The sequence below is a fragment of the Rhamphochromis longiceps genome, linkage group LG15, assembly GCF_057381845.1.
Source record: "Rhamphochromis longiceps isolate RC_006_pf linkage group LG15, R_longiceps_female_GT1.1, whole genome shotgun sequence".
Taxonomy (NCBI): domain Eukaryota; kingdom Metazoa; phylum Chordata; class Actinopteri; order Cichliformes; family Cichlidae; genus Rhamphochromis; species Rhamphochromis longiceps.
This window is the reverse complement of record NC_140571.1, coordinates 3,534,338-3,545,700: the sequence shown is the minus strand read 5'-3', so window position 1 is coordinate 3,545,700 and position 11,363 is coordinate 3,534,338. Positions and strand designations below refer to the sequence as shown.

The following is an 11,363-nucleotide window of genomic DNA, read 5'->3' as shown; positions in this document are numbered from 1 at the left end:
CATAGCACACCCTCTGTCGTAAGACTCATCACTTCTGCAGACTTGGAGTTGAAATGAGTGGTGATCGTGACGATGGTGTTTGAGAGTTGCGCTTTCTCTCTTTTGTTCTGGGATGTTTTTCATTTTTCTGTGAAAAAAACGGCTACTTTGTCTCACACACACACACACACACACACACACACACACACACACACACACACACACACACACACACACCTGCAGTTATACTCAAATACAACTAGGCGTATTTTCTTGAGGAAATATTGTATTGTGATTGCTTTGATTTAAAAAAAAGTGTAAAGAAATTGTCGTGCCCACACGAACATGCATTGAATTTCATTACAAAACCACGTGAAATCAGTTAAATTAGTAAGTTATTGATTACATTCAAACATCGTGACACGTATACATATATTTTATTTGGCTCAAAAAGGTCACAGAACATGTTAATGTCCTCAGGCCAAAGGGCTTGTTGTTATAGCGCATTTGCAAAGAAAAGCTTTTCAGTCAAGTTCAGGGTAGGGTGTCCCATACCTGACCCAGTCTTAAGAGCAGAAGCAGGTGCATCGGGGTTTTTAAGTGCGAAGGGTTGCACGGCCCTTTATATACAGAAATCTCCTCCCGCCCACCTCCCCCCTTATATATACAGAGTCATGTACTGTTGCTTTTCTGTCAGACATGAAAAAATACATTTAAGCCTTAAATCTTTTCATTATCCACTCCTCTCTACAGTTTTACCATTAGACCACGACTGCCACCAGGAGAACTCCTATGGTCTGTTGTGGCTATGACGTCATTAAGTAATTATACGTCCGACCCCGAGTGTTGTGTGTAAAAAGTGTTTTTGAGTGGTGAACAGGCCCTGCCATTAGTGCATAGTGATCGAAGGAACAATCGTGCATGTAATGAGAAAAACTTTGATGGTGTTTAGTAGTCCCACCCACTGTAGGCAATGATAGAGACAAAGGCAGCACTGTATGAGTATCATAGTTACTGTTTCAGGGCAGAGGATGAAGTGCTTGCTTTGATTCTCTGGGCCACAACGGTCTGAGCCCAGTCCAAATTCAGTCAGTGTGTTCATTCGTCTGGACTCCTTAACCACCACTGCTGCTTCTTTAGTGACCACTGCAGGTCCACAGACATGTCATAGAAATCGTGCGTGAAAACAAAAGTAAAAATTATTTCCTTCAGGTAAAGCTTTAACAAGCTCATATATTCACAGAGGCAAAAAAAGCCTGCTCTGTCACTTCTTTCTGTCTTCAGCGTGATGCTTGATCGTTAACTCAGAGAGTGTTCGGGAACAAAAGCAGCACACACCCAATCCAGGGTGTCACTGTGTGTTTGTGACAACCCAGAGTCAAAGTCAGCCCATGTGAGCAGTGACCTGCGAGGCCCCGCCTCCCGACTGGCTCCCTGCCAGTCCCAAAGTCCGAGAATCGAACAAGAAGCCTTGCTGTCCTCCGCCGAGCACACCCAGACTGTCCGTTAAAGTCCCACTGGGCGACGAGCCAAGGAAGGCACTCTGATGATTGGCTGTGGCGGCCATTTTATCAGGACTGGCAGCGAGGCGCGGCGAAGAGGGAAATGTGTAACCATACAGGCTGTAGGGCGGCGTGTGGAGGCGAAGGCCGGCATAGCCCTGTGAGGTGGGGTTGGAGAGATAGCCGAGCTGAGAGGCAGGGAGAGGCAGGGAGCAGAATCCTTCGGCTTCATACGCAGATGGACCTCTGGGTGGGGGGAATGGCTCTGGGGCGTTACTGTAACGGTGGAGGGGGTGTGCCGGCCGGCTACAGGTGTAGTCCGGTGGGCTGAGAGGGCAAACTTGGAAAGGAGATGAGCACGGGGATGTGGAGAGCAGGTGAGGCGATGCTCCAACCGCTGCATGAGTTCCTGGGACTCCTACAAAATAAGAGCAGGATAAATGTTTACAGCCATGGCAACCTGTAGTTATGACCAACCAGTACTCTGTGAGTGACTGATAAACACTTTCATGGTGTGAATAAGGACGCCCATCACAAACAAAGATTTTGTCTTTAGGTTGGATATCTTATGTTCACCATCCAGAAGCTTCCTGTTGTTGAACTTTACCTTGCTTGGTCATGCCAGGGATGTCCTCAAATGTGAGTGTTCGCAGGGATGGACGCCAGAATGCATAAGACTCAACCAAAGCCTCCAAACCCATCCTGCAAACACACACAAATGCACACATTAACACTTCACCGTGAGCTCTCCCAACCTTCTAATGTCTGATGCAGTGGGAACCTCTCTTTCTCGCTCTAACTCAGCACGCCTCACTAAATCGTGCATTTCGCCCAACCACCTGGCGGCCATCTTAGTCGCCTGTGGGGCCCTCCTTGCCATCTCCATGGAGACCGCAGGTAATGAGGGGCATAAACGCCAGGCTTCGATTGGCTGCTGCTGGTTGGGTGCTTGTGTGTAATTGCTTTCACACGGCTTTTACGGGCGAATCAGGACGAAGGAGCAGGAAGCCGCAGCAACGATTTATGAGGTGGGACTCTCCTTCTTCCTCCTCCGCCCCCACCCCAAATCTGAGCCTCCATGCTCCTCTAGGTGCGGCGGAGGGTTGCTGTGGCGGGTGGGTAATGCGAGTGCTCTGTTACCCCTCGTTAGCGTGAGGATAAAAGTCTTCCCCCCCGCGGGGTTGTAGCCACGGTGATAATTTAGACAAGCTGCCCGGAGCGGTTCTGTGTGCTCCAAAGCAGCCTATCAGAGCAGAAGTTTATTTAGCAAACTGCTTAACTCTTCCTGTAATATTTAAGAGGAGGGTTTTTTTTCAGCCTTCCTGAGTTTAACTTTTATAGGGTCAGCTGTCAAGGTGCCTGGGTTATCCAGTTTGCCGTTCTCTACCTTCCTCCCTCTCGCACATTCCCTCTGCTTCCCTTCCTCCGGCTCTCCTCTCTAATGATTTCTACGAGGCCTCAGGGGAGTGGCTGTTTGGAGACTGCTAGAGTTTTACTGCTGTGTTGTTTTAATGCTGTGTTTATATATGTTTAGAAATGTGTTTATACAGATTTTCTTCGGGACACTCTTGACTTTTATTATTTTGCTGTTGATGTTTATGTTCCCGAGGCTGGCTGGAATCTGACGCTCCATTTAGGCTCGCAGACAAAGTTACAGCATGTGCCTGTAACAGTGCAATTGCAGGAATTAATTTGCCTTTAAAGTTAGCACATTTGAACGAAAACGAATCACCACTCTAACCATAGCTACGTGCCACGTCTTTTTTCAGCTTAGTCCATTTCTTTTTCCTTTTTTTTTGCCCTTCAGGACAAAATTTAATGGGAGGCTGTAGCACATTTTCCATTAGGAAAAAAAAAAATAAATAAATACATAGCTTTACTCCCCATAAAATCAGACTAAAATAGCAGTGACAAAAACCACATGCAAGCCAAAATATGAAGCAGTCATGCATCGCTCACTACCCCTAATGCACCAGATAATGTGCAAATCTGCGGTTAAAATGAACTCACCGGTTTCTGCCAGAGTCTCTGAAGCCTTTGGCAAATGGGTTTCTGTCAATTTTCAGCCTTGTAATCTGAAAAAGCAAAATGAGACTCTAATTATTTCCTGAAACGTTGTTATTATGAAATCAAAGATAACGCACTACGCTATATAATACCAGTTCCAGCCAAAATGTTTTCTTTCTCGGAAATCTTTCAATCAGGTCTATAAATAAATTCATTTGTGAGCATGCGTACTTGTATGTTTCTTTGCACATTTATGTGACTTTGTGTGGGTTCATGCATGCATACATGCATGGAGTTAATGTCTGAGCCTGTTCAGACTGTGGGTGGTGTTTAAGGCCCAGCTCTGTGACCCTCATCCAAAAGGACTTTTATAGACATCACCACCATGTTCTGACTTCAGCCATCATGCACTGCAGGCCAGCAAACCTCAGCTAACGTCCTACTTCAAAGCTCACATGGAGCAAACATGTGCAAAAACACAGAAAAGCTGCAGCTTTCCTCACTGAAAACAGAAAATATAACAATCTTAAGCTATGTGTGACAACGTAAGCGAATATCACTATTATTTCTTAACAGCCCGTCACATAAGCCTTTATTTGGTAAACTGCTTTAACAGCCTGCAGAGGAGTTTCCAGAGGACTTTATTCTGTTTATTTTGTAGAGCATGTACATGCATAGACATACACGCCTGCTGACAGAGATGAATCTGCCTTTAAATGCAAAACATAGAACATGTGTGATGTTTTTTTAATATCTCTGTAAAGCACTTTAAATAGACTATCGGCTTAAAAAGTGCCATATAAATACATTTTACTTACTTACTTACTAGGAATTAAAATAGCTTATCTTTACACTGCATGATGAGCTGCACGAACGTATATTAAACTTCTAACATCTACTTCACAACCACAACATCCAAAATTACATCATGTGTTTTCAAATTCACAGCACATTGTAGCAGCACACATTGGAAATGTGACTTTCTTGGTGACTGTGAGTATTTTGTTATATTTAGTTTATGGGTCTCTAGGAGTTCAGCTGAGCTACCTGTTGGTTCTGATACGCCGTGACAGTGGTAAACACGGTCTCCGGGAACGAAAAGGTGCGCGTGCCTTCCCCTGCGGGGATGGTCCTCACTGGGGATAACTCTTCTCCACACTCCTTACGGATTACATGGACCCGCGGCTGGTATTTGTGCATGGAGTGCAGAATGATCTGAACCGGGGGAGGGAAACACATTGATTGAGGCTTGGATTATGTAACTGCTATTTTATGTGTTTCATAAAGCATGGCTGGGGAAAATGTACATGTACGCTTGTGGGTGCACAAGCTCTACAGACCTACACTGTAAAAATAAAGAAAGAAAATTAAATAAAACATGAAAATGCACAGAACATTAAGTCATGTTCAACTCAGACTAGGAAACTATGAGAGTTTTACTATTTCATATGAGATGAGACTTTTTAATATTAGATTAGAAATTTACATTTTATATAATAGCTCATTGTGAAATTGAATGTTTTGATTGTAAATAATATGCAGTCATATTATTTGCTACAATAGTAGTAAATCGTTTCATACAACAGAGCCACATTACAAATGTGTCACACAAGTGTGATGTGCTGCTACATACATGTCCTTGGTCATCCAGCTCGTTGTTGGTCAGTTTGAGTTTGTCGAAGCTGATCACCTGACGCATCCACGTCTCTCCTGAGGCCGGGGAGTCCGGATGGATGTATACTCTGGGAGGCACAGGGGAGTCGGCATTCCCCGCTACCATCCACTTGGAGCTGTGATACACGTACCTACACAATTCACACACAAGACAGTGAGTGAGCACGGTTTCTGTCTGAATGAACGTATCATTTACAAATCAAAAGGTAGACTCGATACTTCAGTAACTGATGAATAAATATACAGTAATAAAGAATAAAATGTTTTCTTACAAGGGAGTGAATTTATAAAAGCATAAAACTTTAACACTAAAATCTAAGTTCATATTTTACTCTTTATGACTTTAGGGCCGGACTGGACTCTCCCCTCCAGGCCACAGGTTAGACTCCACTACAGGATTAATGCTCTTTTTAAACAAACAGTATTTTCCTTCTGTTTGATCCACGGCGCTTTGACACCGGACGTTCTGAAGTGCGCCAATGCGCACCAAAGTTTACATAATGCATTTGTTATATGTTCTATAGGCAGATGGACCAGTAACGTGCTATCCGGCATGTCATTCACTTTAAAACGTGGTATCCTATAAACTGAATTTTGAACCTTTGAAATGACACCCACGCGGTTTATATCACGCAAAGACTTGGCTGCACGGATACCGCTGCAATAACACGCCGTTTTCTTCTGCTTTGTAACGACTTTTGCTGGTTTGACCTTCCAGGGTGGAGAGGTTAGGTATCCAAACGGTCCTCTCCAAAAGGGACGACAAAACCGCCGTGACAAAACACCGGTGCCAAGCACCATTTGTGGAGGCAAAGCTGAGGTTGCACAATTGAAAAATCCTGGGTTGTACCAAGAACACAGTGTATGGAGTCTAAATCAGGACTACATGCTAAAGAAAATTGCTGTGCTGTTGCCATTTATACAGTACACGCGTGTGAGAGTGTATCTTTAAGCTACAGCGCTGTGGGGTACAGCTTTCATTCTTTTGGGGACATTTTTCGCGATTCGTTTTTTTCGCCTCGAAATCGCTTTTCTGTCATTGGGAATGCGTCGTGTGATTTGCCCAAATTCCTTATATTGTGCTTTTTTCCGGACAAAATGGAAATGAATTTGTTTTTTCAGGGCTGGATGACACAAAACTATTGAACTATTTTACGAATGACGTGTTTTATTGCTTAGTATTAGCGAGACCTTTAAATCCTAACAGCACATTTAAAATAATCATGTTAACAATTGTTTTTGTTAACATCCAGCATGTTTGCTTAACATTATGCATTAGCCTATTTTGATGTGTTATTATAGTTTAACAGATTATTACGTCAACAAATTGCCTTGGGCTCCATAGTCTTGCTATTGATAAAGGTGTTACGTTGATCCAACATGTTTAAACAATATGTATTTTTTACAAGTATTTTCTAGAGTTTTGTTTTTTATCAGTGCATAAATTCATCCTTTAACTTTTGGCACTGAATATATCCAACCAGTTCATTATCGTGCCCAGTGATTCATCAAAACACTTGAATATAACGTTTTAAGGATTAAAACAATTCAATTCGACATCCCATCACAAATCAATAAAAAGTCTGTGGTTAAAACTTACGTGGGATTAGCGAATTACATCACTGCCACACTTAATCTACCTTTTAGCGCATTCTTTATCTGAAAAGTTCAGTCAGCAAATGAACACCAAGATTATGCCCTCATTTTTTCAAAAAGTAAACATTATTTAAAAATTACTTTTTAAAATATTTTGTACAGAATTATAAATTTAATGAGATGGTGTACATGCCATAATTGACATTATTACATATTATTAACTCAAAAAGTCCACATTTTTGTTAAAATAAAGCTGAATATGTTCTTTTAGTTCACATTTAATTTGTTTTTTTGGCGCCGACCACAGTCCCTCACGTGATGTCGCAGGACTTGTGTCATGTGACTTTGTTTTATATTTCGACAGGGATTGCTTTGACAAGTCAAAAATAAAATGGTGTTTCAAATATCCCAGTGTACTCAGATTCGCTGGCACTCTATTCTGTTTTTACTTTTTCCTTCATTACGAGATTTGAAAAATAGCTTTTAAAAATTCTGACAGCAGGATCTCAAAGTTTAAGAAGCAGCATCTTTACGATTTACGAGCTTTGGAGTAAGTGTGCACGGGCCTGTGGTGGAGCTTTTTGTGGGTCTTACCTATATCGTTTATTGTCCACGGGGATTATATCCATGGCGATGTAATACTGCTGATGTGGATCCAAACCCGTAATCTTCACACGCATAGCGGGGAACATCCGGCTGCCAGGAAAACCAAAATCATTCTTTTGCAACACTCTGTCATTTTTTAACTGGTGAATAATATATTATTCACCATCACAAAAAATGCATTAATAATAGCTTAATTAAAGAATCAATGCAATAGAGTTTTGTTTGGCTTGGTTAGACAAATTAACTCTCTAAATAATTATTTTAATAGCAATTTTGCTCACTTTTCAAATTATCATCTGGTTCACTGCCTTGCTCATCTAATTTCTACGAATCGTGCGTCGTATTTCTTCTTATATGTTTGATATTGTTTTCATCTTTAACATTTTTTTTTCTCTCCTCGAGTTTCTCATTTCTTCTTTTCTTCAGTCACCCATAAAATTACGCATTCACGCGAATCCCTGTCTCACCGTCCGGCCTTGGTGATGATCATCTCCGTGCCAATCTCGTGGAACCTTTTCCACAGGTCTGATCCCTGCAGGTCCACGCGGGTCTCCTCTCCGGTCCCGGTTACCGGCGCCGTGCACAGAGCTGCTGGGTGCGGGCTCTCCAGCAGCGCGTCGTCGCTCTCTGCTACACCGAGATGAATTGAGATTGGCACGTGTTAATTGTAACATTCCATCACAAGCCAAGCGTTGTTCACGAGGTGTTGCATTTCACTCTTGTTGTGTGACTCATTAAAACAAAAGAAAAATAAATCTGAACGGGGTTAAAGCGCGGTAACGTCACACGGTAACGTCTCAGCAGAACAAAGGAAATACGTTGAAAGCCTTACTTTAATTTACAACACAATTATTTCAGAAGAGCAAGAGCGAAGTAAATATTTTTAAACCTCTGGCAGTTATTTCTGTCTCTACGATTTAATGTCACGCTATTGATAGATAGCCTTTAAAAAATGAAAACTATGAGAAAGTAGAAATATCTGCATGCTTAGACACCGTCTCGCACTCAGTACTGACCTTAAAAATGTTCAACGATTTTCACGCCAGTGCTTGAGTTGAAACCTGTTTTAATACTGAGGATATGTTCAGAGGAAGCACTAACAGCGGTGTTTATGCGTCTCGCCGCTGTTGTTATTTGTGCTATTCAGCACAGGCCTCCCCAAGTGGTAGAAATTTATGGACATTAGACATGGGCCTAACGAGGCAAACTAACACAGAGACTCCTCAGCCAAATGCATTGTGAACTTACAGCGGGTTTAAATCCTAATTTGTCCGGGCCAGTCGGTTTATTTCGTCTGCAGACCTCTTAGTATCCTTTCCGTGGCAGTTTCCCGGCCTTTATACGCTGCTAATTGGCGTGTTTATGATTGCAACACAACTCATAAAGCCTCTCACATTAGTCACACTCACACCGCTCATATTTACTAGACCAGAGCAGTGATGTATCACAGTCTCACCGTGCGGCCCCGAAGGAAGCCTATTATTGTTTTACTTTATAAACGTCATCTTTTTTATGCTTATGACCGAATTCTAGTCGGTGACGAGAAGAAGAGAACATGAATTATTATGCAGGCAAGGGGAAAATGCTCATGAATACATAAACAAGGATCAGGATTTTGGTCTTCTGATATAATAACAGAATAACAAATGTGCGCGGGCAGCAGCTGCACAGTAATTATCCAGCTTAAACAAATGCATCCTATAATGATGGAGTATGAGCGTCAAGTCATAATTTTATAATGCTGACATGTCAGACACCTATTATTATTATTATTATTATTATTATTATTATTATTATTATTATTATTATTATAACTTACGGGATCCGCCACTTCCACATTCAACTTCACTGCCCCGGTCGCCGGTACACCCTCTGTCCGCCCGTAGTCCCGGACTCCCGGTTACATCAGACACATCTGTTTCGTCCTCGAAGCCGGGGGACACGACCTCCTCCCCGCTCGTCCTGCGGCGTTTTTCCGCGCCGATCAACGCTTCTACTGAGAATGCATGCGCCTTGACGCTCAGCGCGCACGGGGACCTGCGCTTCTCTGCCATTTCTCCGCGTCTCGGGACAGAGGAAGAAGACGAAGGAGATCGCTCACGAGCTTGCAGGCCGGGAGCAAGAAAAGTTCAAAACCGAGGAAGTCGCAAAAAAAAGGTGATCCACGCTGGCAATCCCGCGCCAAGGGCAGGGTAGTTTCTCCGTGCTTGCACGGAGCAGCTGACGAGACAGAAGGGCCTGGGGCGAGCTGTAATGGTGTCTCCGTTATCCGTAGGTGCCTTGCGGAGTTTTGGAGAGTGTCAACAACCGAGCTTAGAGGAGAGTCGGGGAGAGGGACCTGTCAGTCACAGAGCAGAGCAACCAATCATGAGTAATCACAACCCCCCGGAAATTTTCCTTTGGTCCCGCCCGCTGTGGGGGCCGCTCGTGCCGCCTTATGTGGTAAAAGTAGAGCTGGTGAATGAATCATGTCTTCAGGCCAAGGAGAGCTAGGAGCGTCTCTCCGGGGCATTGCGCGCATTTTGACACACCGGCCCAACATGCTTTGCATATCTGGCCATTAGTAGCTCCTGCACGACTGGACCCCCCTCCCCCAAATAAAAAAGTCCTGACAGAACTATCATACAGACTGAATCTTATACTGATTATTTACCTCAAAATATCCATGATCATAATACGAGTATGGAATTAAATTTTGTTGTGTAAAATACTATTTTTATGTATTTAACAAGTCTTTTAAAAAATCCCAACTATGTCTACTGAACACAAGAGCTTTGTTGTGTACCATTTCACGTGTATTTTGGCATAAATGTCATGGCAACAGTGCCATTAACTTTAGTTACATTTCGATTTTTTCTTTTCTACTCAAATATGCAACTGTAAAAAGAGAAACTAGGCAATTGCTGCACTAAAAACAACCGTATGATAGCTGCACACTTAACCCTGAATCTATAGACTATTTAAAGGCTAATACAATAAGTATTAGTCTCTTAGTCGATAACGTAATAACAGATATGATAATGTCATTATAACGATCATGATCTAATCGGCGCTTTTGCTGTTTTCTTATGAAAAACGTAAATCACGAGGTAATATTTCCGTCTCAAACTGAACCCGAGTCTAACAGTAGCTAAATGAAATATTTGGGAATATGTTTGAAATACAGGGGGAAATGAGTGAATGCAACCAGCTGGATAAAATACATGGATGAGTTTGACTCGCTCTTACTGCAGGCGTGGAAATAATCGTGCGCATTTTCAAGGCCGTGTTAACGAGCGCGGTCACGCCGGGAATGCGCGTTGGTGTGGCGGTGAGATATGGAGGGGAGAAGCTGGCTATAAATAAACAAAGCACTGAGCCTACGTGTGTGTGTGTGTGTGTGTGTGTGTGTGTGTGTGTGTGTGTGTGTGTGTACAGGTTTCTTTAGTTCTTGATGTTCTTTTTCAGACCTAAACACGCCATTTATTCCAAGAGTAATATGCACCGCGCGTGCTGCCGTTTGCATAAAATGTGCCAAACTAATGAACCTGTTCATTTGTTGGTGTATTTATTGAGCTGTTGTCGGAGTTAGAAAGTACAAAATGCCATTATTCACAACAGTATTTAAGCCTCCAGCTTACCTCCTCGGCTCCTTCGCCAAAATCAGCGTGAACATCGGGCCTCTGCTGGCTTGTTGGTCACGTATCCGCCGTTTGTTGGCGCAAATTTAATGTAAATATCTGGACATTAGGAGAAATTCCTTGTCTATATACTTTTGCTATATCAGATCAAAATCTGCCTCTTTCTCTTCCTCTTGGAGTTTTTTATTTATTTAAATGTGGTAGGTTATTTATAATTCCGTCACATTTACAGAGGCTAACATTTGTTTAAAACAAAATTTAGATTGTAGTCGATGCCAGGCCTCCCGACTTAACCTGACACTGTCAAAAAAAAACTTTAAAGCGAATATTTTTGCTCCCTTACCAGCCTCGGAACCAATAAAAACGCATGTAAACAGAT

At 42.6% G+C, this 11,363-nt stretch overlaps 1 protein-coding gene across 2 annotated transcripts; it reads right to left on the bottom strand.

Moving 5' to 3' along the window:
• Positions 1 to 258: 258 nt before the first annotated feature.
• Positions 259 to 9,733, bottom strand: tbx18 (T-box transcription factor 18). 2 transcript variants are annotated; one of them, XM_085382762.1, is made up of 8 exons: positions 9,184 to 9,733; positions 7,832 to 7,991; positions 7,353 to 7,454; positions 5,122 to 5,293; positions 4,536 to 4,703; positions 3,492 to 3,556; positions 2,089 to 2,183; positions 259 to 1,899 (listed from the first exon to the last, which is right to left on the bottom strand). In XM_085382762.1, exons 1-8 carry the CDS (start codon positions 9,416 to 9,418, stop codon positions 1,364 to 1,366), a joined length of 1,533 nt encoding a protein of 510 aa, XP_085238888.1. In that variant the 5' UTR covers positions 9,419 to 9,733; the 3' UTR covers positions 259 to 1,363. The 2 variants fall into 2 exon arrangements, with proteins under 2 accessions (XP_085238888.1, XP_085238887.1); XM_085382761.1 differs by having other exon boundaries at positions 7,832 to 7,994; positions 9,184 to 9,732.
• Positions 9,734 to 11,363: the final 1,630 nt, after the last annotated feature.

Bases quoted from the DNA above. Each gene is read 5' to 3' on its own strand.
- tbx18 (XM_085382761.1), bottom strand. From the start codon at position 9,418: ATGGCAGAGAAGCGCAGGTCCCCGTGCGCGCTGAGCGTCAAGGCGCAT. The intron at 5,294-7,352 runs GTAAGACCCACA...TGAATTGTGTAG, and splicing joins GTGGACAATAAACGATATAG to GTACGTGTATCACAGCTCCA. The intron at 4,704-5,121 runs GTATGTAGCAGC...CCCCCGGTTCAG, and splicing joins AGCTGGATGACCAAGGACAT to ATCATTCTGCACTCCATGCA.